The 25018-nt window shown below is 38.7% G+C and overlaps 1 protein-coding gene across 1 annotated transcript in view; it reads left to right on the plus strand.

Annotated features, from left to right (window-relative positions):
- Window positions 1–19283, plus strand: part of COL9A1 (collagen type IX alpha 1 chain) — a 67244-nt gene extending 47961 nt beyond the window's left edge. The window contains exons 29-38 of the mRNA XM_074153017.1: window positions 4259–4312; window positions 5069–5140; window positions 8375–8410; window positions 8518–8562; window positions 9904–9936; window positions 12085–12231; window positions 12667–12721; window positions 14717–14905; window positions 17797–17874; window positions 19099–19283. Of these exons, the coding sequence (XP_074009118.1) occupies window positions 4259–4312; window positions 5069–5140; window positions 8375–8410; window positions 8518–8562; window positions 9904–9936; window positions 12085–12231; window positions 12667–12721; window positions 14717–14905; window positions 17797–17874; window positions 19099–19283 (894 nt within the window). The remainder of the gene's footprint in view (window positions 1–4258; window positions 4313–5068; window positions 5141–8374; window positions 8411–8517; window positions 8563–9903; window positions 9937–12084; window positions 12232–12666; window positions 12722–14716; window positions 14906–17796; window positions 17875–19098) is intronic.
- Window positions 19284–25018: the final 5735 nt, after the last annotated feature.

Consider the following 25018-nt stretch of genomic DNA (forward strand, 5'->3'; position numbering starts at 1 on the left):
ATTGTTTTTTCATGACTCCAGCTGAAATAAGGGTTATTTTCCATAGTTGGTATTGGTTTAGTGGTATTAGTAGTGTGATAGGGTGAAGTGTCCTTGCCTCAGTTTATATGATATGTTTAGGTATTAGTGGAGATGTTTGTATATATAATTTCAGAGGTGTTCCACAAGAGGTGAGTCATAGTTTACATTTAAGATACAGCTAAAGGGGCTAACATTGCACAGTCTATAGCAGAGTCAAAAGAACAAAGTGGGTTTCCATCCTGCCAGGTATGCTTTTTATCCAGTACACCTAAGCTTCCAGGTAGATGTGACTAAACTTTCTGACACAATTCTGCAGCGTGGCTTGTACAGAGTAGCACTTCTTCCTCTCTCACTCACAGACTACATATCCCAGCCAAACCTGATTAGTATCTCCAAGCCTCTCCAGCTCTTATACTATTCACCCATCTCCTCCAACAACAACTTTCTTAGACTTTCCGGCATGCTAGACCTCTGGATGTCAGCAGATATCCCGATGTTGGCTTCTCCTAAGCAGTGTAGATAGTAACCTGGGTAAAAAACGCACTGTTATGGAGTTAGTGTACTAAAGCTGTCCTGGACTTCAGTTAACACTATAGATATAGCCAGTATGAAATGTCTCACTCCTTTATACTTGCCCACAGTACCACCCTTGAAGAGGATGGCAGCTACTGGGCAGCTGCCAAAGCATGACACAGTTAAGAGGAAGGTGCATTGCCTGCTACACCTATCTCTTATCACTATCCCAAGGAGTAAAATTTAATTATTAGTCCGAAAAAGGTGCAAAGGTGCATTTAAATCTCAGGGAAAGTTTGCTGTATATTTGCTTTTCTAGCAAATAATAGTTTTTAATTTTGGATGCTTTTTAGTTCTGTGCTGAAGGTCAAAGGAAGAGTCCTGTTGATGCTTCCATTGATAAATTATTGAATCTAAGTTAATAATTCCTCTGAGATTTTGGATGAAAAAAATATGATATGTTAAAACCTCACAAGCATATAATTTATAAATGGGTTGCATTTTGCAAAAGACTTTGGAATACTAAGTTTAAAAAGTTCATTCCAGAATATACTTTGTTTATTCTTTTTTGTTCTGCACAGATTTAATTCTCTATGGCACTGCTGTTTAATGTGCTAAAAATTGGTATGATACACATTATAAAGCAAAACTCTTAAGTAGAGGAGAGTTTATTACAGTATACACTGCAAATTACCTGTCAAGAGATGCTAATTAATGCTTTGATTATTGGGGCAGCTAAGTGAAATACAAGTTACTTGGGGAATATTCTTATTCTTGTTATTGTTCCACTAACAGAGGCATCCCTAACAGGATCAATTGGTCAACAGGAAATGAATAAACCAGTGAATGAAACTGTTTTAGTGTAAGAATGCATTCTGTAACTGCTTATGGGAATTCTACAAAAGAATCCAGTCTTCAAAATTTCAGTGAGGATGAAAAGCACCCCAGACAACCTAAAGGAAGGTCTGCTGTAGATCCTGTAACATCCCTTTCAAAGGCTAAGTAGATCTAACAGAACTGTGAGAGAGATGTTACATCTCTGTTTAAATGTATTGAGTGGTGCAGCAAACCTGCCTTGGAACAAAGGGAAGGCAGATTTTGTTGTAACCACAGTTGAGCACATGGACTGTGGAAGAGCTGCGTCCTGGCATTGTTCAGTATTGCAGTGCTGTACCACCAGTTCACACCCTACTATTTCACATGTGCTTTAGCACATTTGAGAGAATGACCGTATGCTGAGCAGTGCTCACGTGCTAAGCGATTAGTATACTTCACAGAAAATTTGTACTGTTACAGTACTGGAGATGCTTTTGGTCCACACTGCCTAACACCATTAACTGAAACAATCTCTAGGCCATGGCCAAGCGTTAGAGTGCTTGAGGGGCCATTTGCAGTGGGAGTCTGCATGGTACCTCCCTTCATTACAGACCAGCAAAGTTTACCAGCACGGGTACAAGCAGTCTGTCCCAGCTCATGCTAAACTAGAGTAGCTATTTGCCCTCTTAAAGTGTTCCACCTCTAGGAAAAGCCGCTGTGTAAGAAAGGTAGGCTGAGGACATGGCCAAACTGTACAGAGCACAGAATAAGGTTTCATCTCACAAAGCAGAGATGTCAACACCTGAGCTAGTTATTACAGAAACCCTCTTTACAGGCTGTGGGAAAAATGTAGATGCTTCTAGGACATGACTTGTGATGTATTTTAAATGTTTACATGAGGACATTTCAAGATCGCTTTTTCTCTTCATCCCCTATGAAGGGAAGCAAGAGTAACTAGCTGAGTGTAAATGCTACCCCAGGGCCGTTTCAGTCAGGTATAACCTGGAGGAAGCTTTACAATATTTTAAGTTAGGCCATGGACCAACGGGATTCCTGATTGTTCTTTGGGTTACAGTTCCCCGCTTACTGGCTAAAACACAACCCTTCCAGATCTCGTAATGGTGGCCCTTAGTTTGAAGTAATCTGTCCTTACAGACATAATGTCAACATTTACAGGAAATACTATCCTTTTGTATTTTGTATTCCAGTCTTCTGTTTACTAACTTTTTATTTACCACGTTAGAAAAAACATTGGTGTTTCAAAAAGGGCCTGTAGTGTATATTTGATATTTTTTGCATTTAAAATCAAATGGAATATTCTTCTTGCGTTCTGTATGACCAGCAGAACCTTTGATGTGTTTAAGAGGTTTATTACATGATTTTTAACTCTATGGAAGGTGACACTAGTTTTTTTGTTGGGTTTTTTTTGTTGATTTTTTTTTTTTTTTACAGCTGTATAGCAATCGGACACAAATGTTATAGTATATACGAGGAGACGAGTTTCTAATACTGATCATAATACTAATCATTCTCTTTCCTGCATCAGAAATGTAGTAGTATTCCAGGTCGGAGATGTAGTATAGAATTATGTGATTAAATAAGAATATAGCATATTTTAAAGGAAATGAATGAAAAAGTCTGTTTATGTCTGGTTCTCTGATCTCTCCAGGATACCTAATTATTTTTTGAATTGTGGAGTTAGTTTTCCTAAGCTTGTGTGAGAAGTTGTCATTGCATTTATGACCTGGTGTAAAAGGCCACGTCTGTCATCTCCTTTTAGTATTGAATATGTCACAATAATTTCACAATATTTTTTTATTATGAAGAAAAAATATGAATTTAAAATAATCTGTTGTATGCAGCACTAGAATGCTTAGATCTACCTTTATCCATATTTTCTAAGTTACGTATTACAGGTTATCTCCTTACATATTTAATAACTTCAATTCTTGATATTTTATGATCTTAAATGCTATATCATGCTTTTATAGCACAAACCCCTCGTGTTCATACAGTGAAGATAAGAAGAGTGTCTCAAGTGAGACAGGCATGTGTTGGGACAGTATTTGAATTTATCTGTACAGGTGACAGTAAACTTATAAATCTTAATGAGCTGTTCTGAAAGGTTTAATCATAAGAGACAAATCCCCTTGAGAAAGGCACTTTAGTTTGAAAATTGTTTACAATAATTGAAAATTTGAATCAATGACAGATTTACCCAGAGTATATATTCAAATGGCTGCATTAAGAGATAAGAGTTATAACATGAATGTTAATATGATGATCTGAATGGATAAACACATCTGAAGTGAAGATATAAAGTAAGAATCCAGTAAAAACTATATTTATACCTATCACTATTATTAATGGGGATATTCAAAAGTTGCCCTTCCCTATAAGAGTATAGACTTTTTTTTTTTTTAACCTAAATGAGTTTAAGTGTGACTTCTGCACACACTTTTCACATTTGTCCATTGTTCATGTGGGATCATGCTTTAAAGTATGCGGTCATATGAGAGTCGAGTTGATGAAACTAAGCAAAAGCCTAAATCTACAGATGTGTGTCAGAGTTGTCTTAGTGAAGTAAATGCGTTTGTGCCAGGTAACTCTCAGGTGCAGTCCCAGGTGCAGGACTTCATTGTGCATAAACACTTAGCAGAATGAATTAGTTGAATCATTTAATGGCAACTAAATATTGTGTGCCATTGTTAACTAAAAATGTTTACATTTCTCAGGGAGTTCCACTATTTTTAATGCATGTTATATTTTTGCACTAATAAATAGAAGTCTTGAGTAAAGCCAACTGCTAAGTAGTGTAATTCACTAAACACTAAGAAAAAAGTCATACTTTATTCGCTGTGAACAGGGAATAGTTCAGAAGTAATGATGTCCTTCTGTTTCCTATAAGGGCAGCAGAGGGGAGCCAGGTCCTGCAGGTCCTCCAGGTTTACCAGGGAAATGGGTAAGCAGTTTATTTCCATATTCAGTGCTTGTATTTACTTTCAAGAAGCTATGGTATCATCTGGAACTACACTTACCCATTTATCTGTGCAGGGAACTGAAAATAATGTTGAAATGAGTGATTGTTGAGTTTCTTTTTCAGTCCTCTGTGACTGTGCTAATATTAGCAAATGCTATTTTAAAGTATATGGAGATGTGTGGGACTTTCTTCAGTTTAAAAAACCACAAATCCTGTGATGTGCAAAGTTGGGTTGCACACTCTTGTGTGGATTGTGCGTACTCGGGGAACGGGAGCAGTGAAGGACCAGCTTTCTGCTAACAGCTGCATGAAACTAATGAATGGAGAAGATTATGAATACCACCTTTTACCAGAGCTCCAGCAGTATTTACACAGTAACAGTCAGAAGCATAGCTGGGTAGGTTTTGGCTGAAAGAACCTGCTGTTACAGAGGAATGCACAAATCATAGAGCACAAGATCTTAGGAAGTATTTTTAAGAAAACCAGACTGTCATTGAGGGACTGGAGGGTAGATATCTCTGTAAGCCATTTCTCTTCTGTTTGTCAGCAATAAAAACATAAGATGCTGTTTAAAGGGCTGTATTTTGGATGAGCTCTGTTTTCATCAGATAATCCTCTTTCAAGTTAGGAGTGTTCTGGGAATAAGATTCTGCCCCATCTGCTTGTCAGGGTATGACTCTTAGTTGTTCGTTCTAAAACAAATTGAGTAAGTTTACACTTACTGACTTATTTTTACAGGGTCCCCAGGGTGATATTGGACTTCCTGGACTGCCAGGTCCTCCAGGCCTACCGGGTGGTAAGGGTGACCGGGTAAGAAATGCAGTCATGCATACAGACAGCGGTTTGATGTCAGGAGTAAAAACAATAATTGGAGCATTGTTTGCAGGTTCTTTTATATGAATTAATGTCTGGTTTCTTGGTTTGTATGTAGGAAAGTGGTGCTCTAGGTGCCCATTAACTACTTGTACCTCATAAAATATACAGGAAAAGTCTTGACAGTGTTACTTAAGGGACTGAAATAAGATTACTGGCACAAATATTTCCTTTTTAGGGAATTTGAATCATTTAAAGGCCTAAATCATATTGCAAATCATTGACTCAGCCAGATCTGAAATTGTAATGTCAGAATCTCTGGTCACTAAAGAGCTTTGGAAATTCAGCCCTGGTGTACAGTAGGCACAATGCCTTTTACATATGTGTTAGGACCTGCTATGGACAGGCTAATTGACACCTATGCATACACACAATTACAGGATATAAATACCTCTTCTAGTATTTTGTTAGGAAGAACTGGGTCCTGGGGTTCTCACATACCTGCAGAAGATACATTGCTTTGCTGAATAAATGTCAGTGAAGCCTATATATATAAAAAATATGTTCCTTCTCTTGTTTATAGGAGGCTATAGGGGATGGATCTCCCCTCTTTCAGTTTAAAACCATTACCCCTCAACCTGTTGCTACACTCCCTGATAAAGAGTCCCTCCCCATCTCTCCTGTAGCCCCCTTTAGATATTGGAAGGCTGTGATAAGGTTTCCCTGGAGCCTTCTCTTCTCCAGGCTGAACAACCCCAACTCTCACAGCCTGTATTCACAGCAGAGGTGCTCCAGCCCCCTCATCATCTTTGTGGCCCTCCACTGGACCTGCTCCAACAGGTCCATGTCCTTCCTGTGCTGGGAGCTCCAGAGCTGGATGCAGTACTGCAGGTGGGGTCTCACCAGAGCAGACTAGAGGGGGAGAATCACCTCACCCTGCTGGCCACACTTCTTTTGATACAGCCCAGGATGCGGTTGGCTTTCTGGGCTAGCAGTGCGCACTGCCGGCTCATGTTGAGCTTCTCATCCACCAGCACTCCCAAGTCCTTCTCCTCAGGGCTGGTCTCAACCCATTTTCCGCCCAATATGTATTTGTGCCTGGGATTGTCATGACCCAGGTGCAGGACCTTGCACTTGGCTTGGTTCCACATGGGCCCACTTCTCAAGCCTGTCCAGGTCGCTCTGGGATGGCATCCCTTCCCCGCAGTGTGTCAACCACACCACACAGCTTGGTGTTGTTGGCAAACTCACCGAGGGTGCACTCAATTCCACTGCCCATGTCTCCGACAAAGTTGCTGAACAGCACCGGTCCCAGTACTGATCCCTGAGGAGTGCCACTCATCACTGGCTTTCACTTGGACATTGAGCCATTGACTGCAACCCTTTTAGTGCAGCCATCCAGCCAGTTCCCGATCCACTTCTATCAGAACCTGAACCAAACTGCCACTAGTTTGATCAAGAAGTCAAGTGCATCCATCTCACACCTGACATATTTTAGCAGATAGCAATACAAAACAATGTTACAGTGATGGATCATGCTTCAGTGAACCTTGCAGAGTAGTTATGCAGGTATGTTGCGAAGAATGTCCAAACCCCAGCGTTCATAACTTATACTGTTTCTGATTCATGCGTTTTGAATTGGTTTCAGACACTTTGGTTCTGTTTATGTTAGTAAATTAAAAGCGCCAGGGCAAGACCCAGACTTTAGTTCTGGAACATGATCCTTTGTACTATTAAATAGTATGTGCCTCTGGCACAGTTTTGGCTGATGCTGACCAGCACTTTCCCAAACAATTCCTGGGTGTGGTTTGAGAGGGATTTTTACAAACAGGTAAGCAGTATGTCAAAAAAGTGGATATTTCCATATTTTAGACATCTTATCCTATTGTATCCATTGAAATTTTGGGAGTTAATGCAAAACATTCAGGTAGTTTCAGCTGTGATTTTTATGTTTGCTAATACAAATATTACTAGCCAAGCTTCATAAAAGCAAAAGCTTCTCCTATCTCAACCTTATCTACTGGCAGCTTTGTTGCTCTAATGAATAGTAAGTGGAGAAGAAGAACCCCCAAAATGATGATAAATTGGAAAACAGTGTCTTTTTGTGTGAATAATTGGGAAACTTTAATAAGGCATGATTTTGAGAACATCAGACAAAATAGTTTCAATGTTGTTTGACAAAGTTGGAATGTTAAATAGGTCTGTGATTTCTACTGCTTAGCTTTTTGGGTAATTTAGAATCGGCTCTTTGTCCTTGGTAATGTAAGAACAAATCTGAATTCATTAAATTGTAGATGTTACACTGGTTTGTGTGCCCATATCTTATGTGAATTAAATGGATCTCTGAAATGGGAGAGAAAATGCTGTTTTAGAAAATTTTTTCATGCACAGTTCTAGTTCTTTTGTAATGTATATGTTTGAAGGTGCTCAGACTGCAAAGAACATTTAAGGATGGTGTGATTGGTTTTCTAACAGACCACAAACACTAAGATTTTCTTAATTAACACACTCAAACAACAAAGTGAAATACTTTTACTATAGAAACAAATTGCATATGTTTGAAATGAATCAGGTCATTAATTTATTCCTCTTTGGTTCCTGCCTGTTCACACAAGTACGTTTTGTTACGGGATTCTAAGATAAAACATTATTTATTTATTTTTTTAAAAGAATATCCAGCTTAAGATACAAGCTATTCAGCTTTGACTGTAATGGTCAAAATTCTAGAGACAGTTCTGCTAAAAAACACTGAGGATTAAACAGCAAGCAAGACAGCTTGTGACTGAATGTGTGGATGTCTCAGTGTGCTTATCCTGCGTTAGCAGGGCTGGTATGGCCTACAGCAATACAGAATACTTCATAGGCCCAGAAAAAGTGATATACTTACTGGATTTTTTTACTTATAACTTCTAACTAATTTGCAGAGCAGAGTTGTAGCAGCTGCAAAATCATCTAATGTGTAAAGGGGAGACCTACTGTTTGACAGTCAGAATCTGTACCATTCAGTGTGGCAGTGGATCATATGTTCTATGCTATTACCTGCCTTCAGTCTGTTACCTTAATTACATAGTAAGATTTAAGTGCTTTCATTGTCTTTCTTAAAAATTTGCAGCTTTACAAGTCTCTTGCGTTAATAATAGATGGTAGGGAGGATTGAAGATAATTTAGTATGCTTTTGAACCTGCAGTTTCAAATTCTGATTTTTTTTTTTTATAATCTTTAACCTTTTAGGGTTCGGTGGGTGAACCAGGACCAAAGGGTGAACAAGTAAGTCATGTTACAGGTCATGGTACTTTCAAGTCACACTACCAAATGGTGTAGTACATTACATTGACTAAATCCGAAGGCTGATAGTGTGTCTTTTTTTGATATAGGGTGCACCTGGAGCAGAAGGAGATGGAGGACAAAAGGGTGACTTAGTAAGGCATTATTTTCTCTTAATCCAATCTAATATTTTGTTGTCATAAATTAAAACTTTAGGGTATTGTTGGAGTGCTTCAGGCAGATTATTTGATCATTGAAAGTCACATTTCAGTTTTTTAGGAACTGGGTGTTGCAGAGCACAGCAGTTCTATTAGCCTGGTAACAGCATTCCTGCTGTTTTGAAAGCAATCTGAAACACGCATATTCTGTAAGGTGTGTAATACTCACACAGTGGCTCCTGTGGGGCCCCATCCGGCAAACCCAGAACTTGCTGTTTCAAAAGGAAGTAAACTGCTCCTGATTTAAAAAACAGTACCCAGGTTGTGTGCTGGAAATGAGCACTGTTTTCCTATACTCTGCAATTCTGAAAGGCTTTTAAAGTTAACTAACAGCCCTAGTGAGCTAGATGTCCAGTAATGAGGCTTTACCATCACTATACAGGTTCCCAGGAAGCAATACTATGGGTTGTTTAAATGTGCTGCCAGTTAGTCTGTTTTTAAACTGATAACATTTGTTATTTCTACTTCACTTATGGCATATTCATTAACAAACAAAGTAGCCTTTCTGACCTTTAGAAACCAATTACTTCACCAATGACATGTAGGAACTGGGGAAATACAATATTCAGAAAGCTCTCCTAGAGTAACATGAAAATGCCGAGGAAGATGAGTTAATCTATTTCATAGGTGATTACAAGATTTTGAAATATATTTTTTTATCCCAATTCAAAGGGAACACTAAAAACTTCTGAATAGTTGGAATACTATTCTCAGTTGAGCAATAGAGGGATCTCGGGGTTGTTCAAGCCAGGAACCAGGTGCTGAGAACAGGAACTTCTAGGGGTTTAGCTTCTTCATAGTACATTGGATAGACACCTGCCTAGTTTCTGTTGCAGTTTTGTAAGGGCTAATGCAACACTGTAAAAGATCCATAATTCTGTCAAACTAGAAACTCCTGATTAAATAATGCTTCCTCTAGAGGTCCTGTGCTGTAACTGTGGTCCTCAAGATTGTCCTGTGCTGTAACTGTGATTTGAGAGGTTAGAGCCATGTGTCTAATTCTAAGATAAGCAATACAAAACCAATTATAATAAACATGTTTTCTTATTTGTACCTTACAGAAATGTTCTTGAGAAAGGAATTTTACCAAAATAATCTGAAATTTAAGGTTTATTTCCAAATGAATTGTAATTCAGTTGAGGTGCAATCTTGCATAAATTAACTAAATATGTGAGCTTTTTTTTTATAATGAAAAAAATCGTGTCAAGTTTACTGCATTTGTAATGTCTATGATAATGGATACTCTGTTTTAATGTAGTTTGTCTTATCTTTGTTTAGGGTGATATGGGATTACCAGGAGCAAAGGGAGCTGTAAGTATAATGAATAGCAGAATTTCTATTTCTGTTACAGAAATAGAGATCTAGTAGATGAGATAGATAGGTTTCTGATTTAAGAAAGAAAATACAAATAATGATCTGAGCTCTTCATCACAGTTAAATTGAATGAGTTCCAACAGCATTTCTTCAGTTTAAATTTTGAATATAGTTAATATTAAAATGAATTAGTTTTGGAAAGGAATTCGCATCCTGAATTCTAAGCTCCATAAAAAAGAAACATAATTCAACAGCAGTTTTCTGGCTTTTTGGTTTTTTGTAAAGGAAATGAATGTACTCTTTGTACAGTGTGTTGTGTAGAAAGGAGGCTCCGTGCAGTGGCTGTGTGCAGCCTGTAATCTTTACACTGTGAAAAAGCTGGCAGCAAGACTGTGATTTCTGTGAAAGCAGAAGTATATCTGGCCCAGATGCCTTTTTTTTTTTTTTTTCTTTTTTTTTTTCTTTTTTTCAGAAATAACAAAATGATAGCTTTTATGTGGAAGGTGAGCAGAAGCTTGTATGTCATGTAAGAAAAAAGAATGTTAGAGCTGAACACAGTCGTCTATTTCGGGATCATTGAAGAGTGTGGTCATTGCAGCGGCTGACAGTTTGAGCTATGATAGTAACACATCAGCAGTGAGGCTGCACGGAACAAGAGCTGCGCTTGTGTTCTTAGTAGCCAGTGTGACTTTGAAGCTAAGCAAATGCAAGCTACGGAGTGTGTACTGCTGATCAAGATTTATGGGAAGGATATGAGGAAGAGGTAGAGCAGAGGACAACTCTGTAGTTCTGTCCCCCATGTTTTTAAAAATCGTCTTCTCTGGATGAGACCTTAGTGGGCTTGTTGTCTTTGTGAGTACGTGCACAGGGACGAGTAACCTGTCAGAGAACCTGATAATTCACCAGGCTGGGCAAGAAAGGAATGATGGCTTCCTGCTTGTATAGTCCATGAAGGGAATTTTGCTGTCTTAATATATCTATTGAAATGTGTTCCTTGGGTCTTTTTTTCTGTCGGGGACAGCAGTTAGCTGCCTGAGAGGCAGTGTAAATGGAACTGAGATGGCTCCATCTTGTGGTTTTAACTGATACCACAGTTGAGTAAGTTCCATGTTCTTGAGTATCTCTCAGTGGTTTTTTGTTTTGGTTTTTTTCTTCTCCCATGAGCTTTGGGAAACCAAAAGTATACAGGATTTTCTTTTTTCTGTGTTTTTTTCTTTTTGGTTTTGGGTTTTGTTGTGAGTTTTTGGGATTTTTTGTTTTTAGTTATTCCTTTTCTTTGTTAGTACTACTATTGATTAATAATAGTAAAATAACTTGTATTGAAAGTAACTCAGAGGTGTTTGTTGGCATAGGTATCACCTACATATTTAATCACTTTCAGAAAATTTACTAAAATTTTATATACAAAATGTATATAAGTGGACGTACTGATTTAACCTTATCAATCCTTTCATTCCCCAGGGGTCAGGAAGCTTTACCAGTAAAATAGCTCTTTCTGCCCCTTCCCTGAGTGAAATAAGCTGTCAACGCATCTGTTCAGGCAGTTCAGTCAGCATCAGCTTCTGTGAGGATGTTCCCTCTGCTATGCCAGCAAGCTCAAGTGTAGGCACTAGAACCTGTGTGCAGTGAACTCTGACAGACGTAAACAAAGCAAAAATGTGTATTCCCAAGCAGCCTGGGGCTAGACAATACAGACTTATACTGTGGTACTCTCTGCAAAAGGCATGAAAGGCATTTGGAGCAAGCAGGGAGCTGGAATTTTTGTAACTTAAGGAGCACTTGATGTCTAGAGAAGTTGTATGTCACATGCACGAGGGCAGAAGTAGAAACCAAGTATAGGAGATCTGTTCCTTGACAAAAAACTCTGATGTCTTGTGCACATCACTATGGATGCCTATTTGCCTCTTTAGACAGAATAACTTATTTTCCAACTTTTCCCCTTTAAGTGAGTAATGCAGACCTCTTTGTAGTTTTATAAATCACACAAACACTGACTTCAGTCGCTTATTTACAAAGAAGCTATTCTCTGCATCCCAGCATCCATTGCTTTGCATTTGTGAATAGCTCCTGTCACCATTTTGATATGTCAGGATGAGTGTAACACTAGTATAGCAGTCCGATGAAATTCCTCTCTTTCACTGTCAGGTTGGTAATCCTGGAGACTCTGGTTCCCGTGGCCCTGAGGGAAGTCGGGGACTGCCTGGCATGGAAGGGCCGCGAGGCTCACCTGGACCACGAGGTTTGCAAGGTGAACAGGGTGCCCCAGGTCTGCCTGGCAGCGAAGGTCCAGCTGTAAGTACTGGTTTTATGTGACTGGCATCTTTTGAACACTTAGCTGTTACTCACACCACTTCTTGCATCAGGAGATGTGTGCGCATACAAAACCTAAGTGCCACAGTAGAGTTTGAAATACACCGTCCCACACAACAGACATATTTGTGCACCAGAGAAATCTTAGGGTTGTGTGCAGTTAGGTCCTTGGGTCCTCAGCTTTCAGTTCAGTTCCATTTTCTTACGCCCACCCCACTCCTGTACTGCGCATGTACCATGTTTGATACACGGCTGTATCACACAGTGTCTGCCTTGCTAGACTTCAGCTGTAATAGTTGCACTTGCAGGGACTGGAACACCTTTTTATTGACCTGCCAGCACTTTTTGCATCAGGCACACTTATAAAACGTACTGTGCTATCAACTGTTTTTTAAACTATTATTTTTTGAATCCTAGGGAAAAGAACCAACCGATCAGCACATTAAGCAGGTTTGCATGAGAGTCATGCAAGGTAAATATGCTAAAAAGTACTTGATGTTTCTTGTGCATGTAAACCAGGTTAGTTTACTGCTGTGGAGGCAACCAAGGTTTTTCTCAGTCTTATCTAGAACAAATACCACAGCCTCAGCAGGGAACCTGGCAGAAAATCTTCCTGTATGTGAACATGGACACAATATGAGAAAATATAAGAAAGAAGTCCTTTATTTTATATATAATTTGCAGCCTCATTGAAACACCTGTTGGTTCCACACTATTACTATAGTAACCAGATGATAGACCAGAGTGTTTTTATGAAATACATAAATTTTTTGTAGAAATCATTCTATGTTTACTTATATAAAAGTACACAACTTCATGGAAAGGTTGTTTTACCATTTGTATGCTATCAGACTATGTGAAAAATAGGTTAAAAAAAAAAAAAAAGCAGTGCAGAGAGAGGCTTTGTGTAGATATCCCAACATATTCCAAAATAAAAGCCATAGGCAGATGTTCAAAACCCTGATTATATTTTCTTAGTTCTTCTTGACACACACAGAATTCTGGAGCTTTTTTAATACACTTGGGGGCATGGGATTTACTAAGTTTAAAAATTCATGCTACCCTGTAAGCACAAAAGAAACTTTTCGGTACTTGATATTGAAGATGCCCTTTGGGATATTATGGCTTTGTAATGTTAAGAGTTTACCAGAATGAAATTGCTGCTCATGATTTAATCTAAAAATTCTCAGTAGTCATTACTGTTCTTGATACTGTACAACAGAATTGTTTTTGTTTTTGTTTTTTTTAACTTTCTATAAATAGGATAAAAAGTGGTCTATTGAAAGACATAGTAATACTGAAGAGGATCATAGTTAAATAGAGTATGATGGTTGAATTTATTCATAACCATCACAATTAGCAATGAAGAGAAGGCTATGGGAAAAATCTAGATTGGCTTCATTGCATCCCTCTGGTGAACCTCAGTAATAGTCAATACTGTCATGCTTTAAAAAAAAAAAAAAGAAGAAACCAGTCCAAGTGTGACCCTGGAACCTTGTCAGCTTAAAGACAATCATAACTGAAGATCATGTCCTGAGCAGGCTTTGCCCGCAGATTGCTATCCCCAGTCTTCTTCATGTATCTGCTAGCCATAGTTCCTAGGGGTTTTTTCAGGTCCTTTACATCTGCTTACCAGCCCTATCTTATTAATTCTTTTTACTTGTAGACAGAAAATAACTAGTCTTGCCAAGTCATAGCAAATGTCATATGGAGTTTTGTGTGGCTGTATCCAGAGAAAGTTATTTCTGAGGCATACTTGGAAGACAGATTTGAAATCTAGAATAGAACCGTTAAGGAAAGAGAGGACTGCTCTCATGATTTTGCAGCAATGGCCTGAAAGGGAGATGAGGAAAAGGGAATAGCTAGCTTAGACCATTCCAAGGAATGGCAGGCTGATCCTGTGCTAATGAAAAGCAAAGCTCCTGCTGATTTACCTTAAGATCAACATAAAATATTCCATAATTTATCAAACTTGAGCTCATGAGCACCAATTTGAGGGCTTTTTTCCTCTGAAAAAGAAGGTCTGCACACACTTTGCAGGCCAATGTAGATGACTGCCCTCATGCTTTTTAACTGTTTTTATTGCAAAGACAGATCTTAATAAGGATTAGCAGGTGGTAATGAAGAGAGCTCTTTTAAGAGGCAGCAATTGCATAAGTAAGTTTTCTTACTATATGGTTGAAATTTATGAGGGCATTTCTAAATGAACCATATATACTTAAGACCTTTCAGCTTGCAAACATTAAATATTTAAGATGTTGGCAGAGTGACCAGCTTCACAATGTGCCTATGGTTTCCCTCTAGTAGTACCAAGATAGTATCTTATATGTAACAAACTTTGTAGATAGCATTGTACATAAGGAATCTGTTGGTTTCTGTAGCAGAGAATAAACATTCTTCAGTGAACATGAGAATCTCTCCATTCGGATCCACTGACTCCTTAATCCTGCCCTCCTGTTCATTGCAGAACAACTAGCTCAGCTGGCAGCCAGTCTTAAGAGGCCAGAATTTGGTGCTCCAGGTCTTCCTGGCCAACCTGGGCCACCAGGTGCTCCAGGGCCTGCTGGCGAAAATGGCTTCCCAGGACAGCTTGGACCCCGTGGCTTGCCTGGCCTTAAAGGTCCCCCTGGTGAGATCGGTCGTAAAGGTCCTAAAGGTAAGAAATTCTGTAACTGGCTTTAAGTTGTTGACTGCTCCATTTTTTTTTTGAGTGGGTGGGTTTTTTTTTCTCTTTTTCTCTTTTCTTCTTTGGTTGTGGATGTACATTGTATGCATGTGAAAAAAACTCTGAATTAGGAACGTAAGCTGTTTCCTGTAACTGTTGCCCCAGTTCCCCCAGGGATTAAAGAGTACATTGCCCTGGCCTCAGCAAGACATGTTTATAAATCTGTTTTTTGTAATCGAGTCACCTACACAATATGAGAAAGAATAGGCATCTGCCTTGAACTAGTAGTAAGCAGATGAGTCAGTTTCTTAATATTAATTTTCACTGTCATGGACTTTTGAGGTTTGCATTTTTCATGTGCTGAAAAGTTCCAGCAGCGTTTCCGTCTTTCCTCCACTCAGTCCAGCTGTGACCCTCACTTCTGTGAGACTTGCAGTCCCAAAAGCAAACATAGACAGTCACATTCATTCACAAATCTCTAGCCTACTTTTCTAAGTTTATTCAGTTTCTCACATTACAAGTGACTGATAACAATCTGCCTCTTACTTGGGTATAATACTTGAGCCATTTAACATTGTACCCTGTACCACAATCTATTGATTCTTTGGCAAGAACAAATCCATAATAAAATTGACTTACCTTATACTTTACAAAAATCTTTGATCTAAGTTAATCTCTTTTGTTCCTGACTGAGAGGGTTTATATTCCTCCAAAAGATTATTCAGTAGAATTTTTGGCAAAGCCTTATGACCACTATGTATGTATTGGTTTCTATTCAGCAGAGGTTTCAATTTGTTTTCTTGGAGGAAGGTTTTGTTTAAAAATTGTATTTCTGCACAAAGCTGGTCTGTCCCTCCCTGGATTAGAGCATTTACTTTTGTCTCAAGTTTTATTTGAAAGTAAAATTGGGAAAACCTTTGAGAGAAGAAATAGAGTACAAACAAAGCAAACCTTAACAGCATTGTTGCTGGAGCTCTGCTGTTTTCCTTTAAGGTAATGTCATGTATCTGCAGAGGCAACAAAAAATGGAGATACACAGGTGATCTGACAAGCTGTATTTGATTCAGCACACAGTAGGCTGCACTGTGTTAATACTAAAAAAAGAATAAATCTACAAAGCATTGAAAAAGCCCCAAACAAGTAAAATGCTTTGTTTCCTACCATAATTGTCATCAACTTCCAAGCTACCTTACAGTGAACCTTGAAATACAATTACAGATACAAGAGAAGTGGTGAATGCTCTCATATGCAAGTGCTATCATGATGGTACATAGCAGGCACACTGGAAAAAAAATCTCAGTGCTTCACTCTGAGTTCCTGGTAGTTATCAGAGTTCCACAGAGGTCACAGAGATTAACTGACTTTCCCCATCCATTTGGGGAGTTGTCTGAGATGGGAGTGAGAGGAAAAGGGTACCCAAGGACATCTAATAAAAGGGAAAAGGAAGAGGGTGTCGAGAATGGTTTAGAAGAGCATGATAAAGAGGAGAAAGAAATACAAGAATGTGTAACCCTGAGAGAGAGCAGAAGATACAGAGGAACTGTGTTTTTAACAGCATCAACAACAGAAGAGTCAAAAAGAGCTGGCTCAAGGAAGGAGGTTATAGTGACTTTAATGAGCAATCTGGGATAGTGAAGGATGGCGGAATCTGAAATAAGAAGTTGGAGAAGGTTGGGATAACCAGCAGTAAACACTACTCCAAAGTGGTCAGAAGCTGGCAATAGCGGAAGTATGTATGGGTAACCAGACATCAGTGCCTCCAGTAGCTGCATTTACAAAGACAGGCTGAATCTCCATGTTGACTAGGCAGTCTGAAGCATAGCGATCAGATTTCTCCTCTAGCACCCCATGTGCATCTTTTATTGAAATGTGGACTTTTGGACTAACTCCTGTGTTCCTTTACATAGCTTCTGTTTCCTGCTGTGCCATGTCTAGGCAAGCCCCAAACTTAAGAGTCTATTCCAACTCTTCTCACTGCAGTACAAGAAAGTATGAAAGCATAAAATAAAGCTCACTCAAACATTATTAGGCATATACTTGCAACTTTTGACTTGCAGTAAAAATAAAAAATAAAATCAAGAGTTTACATAAGGTATCCATGAGTGGTAGATATGTGTACTGCTATGGAATATATACAGTAAACAGAAATTGAACTTTACAACTAAAATAACAAAGAAAGCTTCCTCTTACTAAGATGTTTCTTGGTTGGAGCAACATGTGAGTTTGAATAAAAGCTGGGCACCCACCAAAGAAAAGTTTCCATAATACCAGTATATGCGAAAAAAGTCCTTTGTTTCACTTTTATGAACATCTTACATGGATGTCAACAGAATACTGTAATATGTGCAAGCCGGCTTCTCTTCTCCTCTCCTCTCCTCTCCCTCTCCCTCTCCCTCTCCCTCTCCCTCTCCCTCTCCCTCTCCCTCTCCCTCTCCCTCTCCTCTCCTCTCCTCATTAGCTGTCTCAAGGACCAGCAGTGGAGAATTTCTACTTATTAGCAGAGTTCATGTGGTCTTGCAAAAGCCATTTGCCAGTACCCTCAGTCTATATTCTAAAATAACCTGTGTAGTTTTGTGAGTTTGGTTTATTTCTGTTATATAGGCAATGGTATATTTTGTGTGGTGCTTACTGTCCAGCCCCAAGTGATTTATTATTCTCCCTTCCAACACGTCTACTTCTGAGTATGACTGGAATGGGAGAAAACCCCCCAAACAAATCCCAAACCTCTTACAAGAACATGTGTCAGGACATCATTCAGAGATGCTAAGACTACATGTATCCACCTGAATTCTCTGCTTGTTAGCCATTCACCTCAGAGAGGGGACTTAATGAAAGTAATACTCCAAGCAGGCTGTAACTAATGTTTCATGAATTTGCTTTAGGTGAACCAGGAGAAAGAGGAGAAAGAGGATTTCCAGGCAGAGGACTAAAAGGTTACCCTGGACCAAGAGGTCTTCCAGGTAAATATTAAAAGGGCGAGGATAAAGAAGAGAGTAAAAGTTTATTCCAATAAAATATCTGAGAACTGATACCTCAAGCTGCCTTGAAAAGATAAAAGATGCCCATTAAGCAATAAACTTCCAAATAACAATACTTCATAAATTTTACTTCATAGGTAATGATACAGTCACAAATTAGAATTAAAAGCTCTTTTACTAAAAGAGCTACCACCTATTTAACTCATTGTAGAAAGATTAGGAAAAAGGTATACAAAACATTAAAAAAAAGAAGTGGCAATCTCTCTCTCACACACCCAGAGATATATAAAATTGCCTCTTTTTTATATTAAAAAAATGTATGTAATATAAAACAAACAAAAAAGGTCACAAACCCCAGATAATCTGGGGCAGGCACAGCAGTCTTCAAAATCCCCATTCATAATTTAGGACATTCTAAGTACAATTCTTTTTTCTTTTTTTTGGTGGTAATTAATTGCGCTGTTACGTAATAGGGCTCCAGGACAGATTCTTGCTGCTAAGTGCAGCACGACTGGCCTCTAGTGGTCATTGAAGGAAAATAAACGTTATTTCTATCAGTCTCGCTCTGTAGCACGTTTCTGTGTGTATCTGTAGACAGAGACTACCAAAATTTGTTCTCTTTGTAAAAAGAAGAAAAAAATAATTTGAGTATATACTGACACCTACGATGTCTGTGAAACTTGGAGTTGTTGTCTTTAGAAATTTATCATTGGAAGAGACTAAAATAACTGTATTTCATCCCTTCAGTGAAGATTTAGAAGTAAAAAGATACTTTAGTGCTCAGGCATTCCACTCTACGCATCTATTTCCCCAACACATCTGGGTGGAGAGTAAAAATAAGTTCTTGATATGTCTCTTTCTGGAGTGCTAATGTAACTCTGAAGTAGTGAGTAGCATCTACACCTTCATACACATCACCAAAAGGGTTGTCTGCAATGCTGCAATCAGTAATACTGCATAGCTGTTTACAGCAGCAGATCTGCTCCAGTATAACTGGAGAGGGTCGGGACTGAAATTTCATTACTGTAGATGTGTAAACACTGCCTGGTTTGTCTATTAGAGGAAAACTGTCCCTCTAAGTAGGCACCTCTCTGGGGAATTCACTGACAGCACTAAAAAGCCATCTCAATACAGCTTTTTAAGAAAAGGATGTTCAGTAAAGCTACATGTACATGCCAATTTTGAGACCTGCATCCGCTTTTCCAGGTGAACCAGGCAAACCCAGCTATGGCAGGGAAGGCCGTGATGGTGACCGAGGTCTCCCTGGGGTGGCAGGTCAGCCTGGGGTTCCTGGTCCTCCTGGCCCTCCCGGCCCTCCTGGGTACTGCGAGCCTTCATCTTGCAGAATGCAGGCTGGACAGAGAGCTGGTAAGAACATGAAAGGGCCATGAATGGGCAACGCAAGTGCTATGAAGTGTTGGCATCAATTTACTTCCTGCGCAGGCAGCTGAGAAAAAAATAAGTAATGAAGAAGAAATACAAACAGCAAGAAACCTTCCCAGCAAGGTTTCAGTAAGGCATTTTTAACACAGTGGTTGTACATTCTTTCTAAAGGTGTACTTAGCAACACAAGCTGGAACAATAGTGCTCACAACAATACACACGTGATGCCTTCTCCCTATTTCTCCCTTTTGGGGGGGGGGGGAAGCACTTGTCTATTTTTTATTTTTAATAAAGAGTTTCTGTGATTCATCCTCCTTCCCCACTTAATTTCTACGTATGATGTACAGTGAAATAACGTGTCTTCAGTCATCAAATAAAAAAGGAAGAGTTTATTTACTTCAGTTGTAGCTATTGTTTTGTACTTGTAAAATGAATTCCAGAGCACCCCTAAGCAGATTACATCACTTCATGCCCAGTCATGCTAAGCCTCCCCCAGCTCTTCATTTCAATTGTAGAAATACAGGTGGGAGGCTGTTCTTATGAAAACCTGCCACCCCTGACAACCTTTATATGTTAATCTTTGTAAGAGTATGATCACTGGGTTCTCATGAATAAGCCATGTGAAAGAATCTCTTCGTTTTCCATTCCAATTTGTGTTGCATTCGTCATTTTATATGAAGCCTATTTCAGCCTGCCTCCTTCTATGTGAAATTAAAATAAAAGGCTAGCAGCCCCTGTCAAGGGAATTTTACGTCCCAGAAATGTAGAAGTTTTATAGTAGAGATTACAGATTTTGAAGTAACATCTGCGGTTGTACAAAAAAACCAAATAAATAATGTTTTAACCCCCTACATATTTTTATATGTATGGCTACATTCAATACCAATAAACAGAACAGCTGGAAGACGGCCATTAGGCATCCCACGTTGCCTTTTTTAGATAAACTCAGTTTTTAGATGAAAATGTGCGATGTGGATATTTTGTTTCTCTCTGTATAAATTAAACTATTTGTGGTTTTGACTTTTCCTTCTCTGAAGTGTATTCTCGCGAAGAAGAACAATGAAACCATCCTATGATGTTTCCTTTCATTTCAGTATTAGTCATCCAAATGTTCAAATACAAATGTTAGTACACTTGCTTTAAGCATTGATTTTTTTTCCTAGCCCTTAATTGTCTTTTTATGTTCAAAATAGTTAACTTGTATGCCGTGTGAAAATATAAAGAAATAACATAGATTCATAGATTCATAGATTGGTCCAGGCCAGAAGGGACCTCCAAAGGTCAGCTAGTCCGACCTCCCCACAGTCATGATCATTTGAACTATGCATTTTGCATGTAATGTATAAGACAACAGTAAAGGTAGTGGTGTAATGTCTACTCTAAAGGGAATTATTGAAAAAAACAATAGATAAACCTTCCCCAAACCCAACCTGATGCTGTAGCTGCTTATGAGAGCCACTTCTCAGGCACCTCGTGTTGAAAGAAAATGCCTAGAGATCACTTGGGAGAAAAAATGTCTGATAAAGCTGCCTACTAAAAGAAACTATATTTGCACATTTATTAGAGACTTTTGAGAATGAGTTAAATGGGATTAATTTTGGTAATCTCTATGTTCCTTGCACAGCCCAATATTTTAAATGATAAAATATAAAAGAGGTTGAACCTTTACAAGTTTATCTGCAAGTGTCTGCTGCTCTCTGTTTAGTTCCATAGAAGCAGCACTGGGTGAGATTTCAGAGCAAAGATGGGAGAGGAAAATAGACATAAAGAGATGTGTCATTCTTCCCAGAGCCTCTTGGCAAAGCTTGAGACAGAATGGTTTTCTCGCACCTCCAGTTTGGGCAAACGCCCTCATAACCAACATCTCCTACGTTAGTGCTATAGGAAGTCATCAGAATAGATGACTGTAAAGAATTTCATTCTTAGGAAACAAATCCAGACAATTACACACAAGGTGATGAGCTTGTTCACACATAAAGGTTATCTCTAAAGTTTTAGAATTAGGTCAGTTTTTACTGATTTAGGGCATAGTCCTCAAAAGCACTCCTTACATAGTGTGACAAATAAAATCTTAGTGGCAATGACAAACTGTAGTTTCACCAGCAAACATTTATTTTGACTATAAAGTGTGTAAAACTGTTAAAAATAAAAGAAAACTGGTAACAGAATGAAAATATTATTTTCCATATGTAATGCGTAAACATAATGAATCAAAAGAAGCAAAAAAAACCCCCAACATTTAAATATAAATGTGAAGTGCTTTAAAAAATATAGTCTGAGAAATGCATAAAATTCCACAATGGAAAGAAACTCAAGTAGGAGAGAAAACATTCATATGTAAAAACCAAATAAGAATTGTTACAAACAAACAAACTCAACACTGAGGGTCAATTCAATGTGGAACCTGTATAAGTGGATATCTTAGGGTTGTGACAGATTTTCTGCCTTTAAGCTGATTTGCGAGTTTTAGCTTAAAATACAGAACTGAAGAATAAATCCTCAGGCCCATTTTAAGTCATTACGAGACATGTTGGTTAATCTCAGTATTTACCAATTCCAAATGTTGTGTGAGAGTGGAAAAAATTAATCTGAAGAATGGTAGACCAGGTACCAAAAAATACCAGGAACTGAATTTTTAGTAACAGCACATTCAAGTAAATAAAGATTTGGAAAATAAAGACAGAATTATGAATTTAAAAGAAGTATCAATTCTGGTGATACAGAAAAAAAATAGTGCTAGTTTAAATAAATATATTTAGAAGGCACAAAGCAAAGAGCTGGAGAGGTTTCAGAAGCCACTGACAGCAAGCTGCCCATTCAAACCAGGTGCTCCTGGGATCTCAAGGCAGTCCCACGTAAATTTTGTTCTCACCTCTTTGTGGTTCAACATCATAAAAGGCTATGAGGTTTTCTGAACAAAAGAATAGTGAAAAATCACCTTTACCCATCAATATCTTTGTCATCACTCTTAATTCTGGAAGTTTAATTGCACTGTGATAAATACGTATTTTATTGCCTTGGTTAACTTAGCACAGGCAGGAATCAAGAGAAAGATGTTTAATAACCATGCTTAAAATGATAACCAGTTCTTCACAATCCAATCTGGTATGCAGTGCTTTCCCTACTAGGCTACTAACAAGTATTAGTAACACCGCTGCCAAATACTACATATATATCTATATATATGTTATGCATCTATAGTTTATATATAGAGAGAGTTTATATCTAAGTTTTCTGTCACAGCCATCACTGGGTTCAAACAACCCAGTGTGAACTGCTACCAGAAAACTCTTACGAATATTTCACAAAGGCCACAGTCTCTCTCTAGCCAAAGGAGCTCTAGAGCACAATTTGGAGCTCCTAAATGAGGCGAGAAAGCAAGGCTGGGGAGGATTAGGCTAGATTTTGCTTCCCCTTCCTTTACACTTAAAATGCAGCTGCTGCATCTCCTCTGCTCACGGATCACAGGTAAAGAAGAAATGTCTTTATTTCGTAGGGCACGTTACTCCCATCTGATTTATTACAGCTTCAGTTCTATCCCCTCCCCTCAAGCTTCTGTTTCACTGTTCTGTTTCGCTTGCTGTGTATGCATTCAACAGGACTAGTAAACTGTGGCAGCTTTAGACAAAGATAGGAAGCAAGCTTGCCTCTATTAAATTTGAAGAAAATCAACTTAGTGGTCAAATTATTACCTAGCATCCTTTAAAATGCCATTGACATAGGAGTTCTCTTTTTTTCTTATGGGAGAGTTAGGCAGTAAGAGAACAATGAAAAAAACCCTAAAGTTACCTAAAGTTAAACGGTTCAGTAAATCAGTTTCTTGAATAAAAGTGATTATCTCATATGGAGACAGAAAAGTTATCTACATCTGATTCAGAGATTGTATTAACTTCCATAAATTTTATATATATATATATAAGGCCAAGGTTTTTCACTTGGTTTGTGCCTCCAGACTGTGGAGCTCTAACTTTCACCAAGCCATAGGAAGCACAAGCATGACCTTGGTATGGTCAAAAGCAGCCCCCTCCCTGAATCCAGCCAGCCCAGGCTCGTGGCCCCGGTGCCGGACGCTCCCCGGTGCTTGCCGGGGTGGCTTCGTGCCTCTCCTTTCTCCTGCTGGCAACTGCATCCTCCCTCTCCTGATTTGACATGGAAGGAAAGGTTGTCATTTCTGACAGAGCCACAAAAATAAAGTATGTGAAACATTTCCATTCAATCTGAAATCCTATTTCACGTGTAAATGGCCACATAATAACGTAAAAAGCAATTTTCTATCCACTTGATACATTTCCATTGAACCGAACCTTAAATGTTGCAAAGCAAAAATATAATGAAAGAAAGAAGCAACCAGTCGGCACACACTGTGATTCGTTCAGGGACAGCTGCACATCATTCAGAAATGAAAGAAAATAATAAAATAAGGTATGCAATTGAAAATCCTTCAAATATATTGACTGGAGACAGAATATATTTACATTGAAACTTAAGTAAATGATTAAATGCATTCGTATTTGTAGAACAGCAGACTCAGAGATAAAACTGCTCACAGACATGTAGACTACATTCTTGTTCGCTACAAACTTATTTTGGTCTAGAATCTCTGGTGTTTGTTAGCAATTAATGTTTGAAAACCACATTTCCTTAAGATACCGTGAAGCTTGAGTTTTCCCCTTAAACACCAACCAAGGCAAGGTCACGGCTAAACTTGTTCTCCGTGGCCTACACCCAGCCACAGCTGTGCAGGTTATTTAACCCCCCCCCCCAGTACAATCTAGTTGTAGTAGACGGAACAGATTTCAAGGACAACTTCTATAACTCCGTACCCCCAGAACCTAATGAAAACACGGCAACTCCCCGCCCCCCTGCCCTAACCAACGCTGCTCTGATTCCTGAGACACTTCTCATGTTCCAGCATGTCATGTTAGAGCAGCAGTTCCAATGCATTGATAAAAGGCGGGGTTAGGGAGTGGCTTTATGTAGGATACTCGGAGAAACGAGTTTATAAAATGCTAGATTGGCCTGTGGGGTTTTTACAAGACTTCTATGTAAACATAACGGAAAAAGAAGAAAAAAAATTGAGTGTACACTGACACAAAAAACAGTATTTCACCCTTGTGAAAAAGAAGCAGCGCCAATATATTTTATGTGATTATCCATTAATTTAAAAAATATGCTTATTTAACAAAGCTATGCATATCTAACATCTGTCATAATCCACAATCATAAAACGTAAAGGGAGGATGGACGATACAATCGGTCCTGTTGCCACAGCGCAGTGCTCTTTTAGCGTTGAAACCGTATCAGTTTAAGACAAAAATATTGGTTCTTAAACCATTACTAAGTAGGCTGCACTGTTACTCAATCGCACGAAGCACGCGGTTGTAATTTTTATTAACTGTAGCAGACTCTGTGCTCCCCGAGAGACAAACATCATTGCAGTGGACAGAAACGATGGCTGAAAGCGGGATGTCCCACTACTGCATGTTCTTCCCTCAAGTGTATATATACAAAAGACAAACAAAATCTAAGCAATATCACCTGAAAACAATTATCCAGGAAAGGCAGTACTTCTGCAAATACCACCACACAAAACTAAATGGATTTTAGGAAAGAAAAAAAAAAAAAAAAAAAGTCAGGCTTAAGAACACAATCAGAAACCCCAATTCTTGTGCTGTGAATCTACCCGGCACAGTTCACTTGCGCTGCTGAGCGAGTCCAGCCTGGGCACTGAACTGAAAAGATG

Source organism: Numenius arquata, chromosome 9 (assembly GCF_964106895.1).
Source record: "Numenius arquata chromosome 9, bNumArq3.hap1.1, whole genome shotgun sequence".
NCBI classification, from domain to species: Eukaryota; Metazoa; Chordata; class Aves; order Charadriiformes; family Scolopacidae; genus Numenius; species Numenius arquata.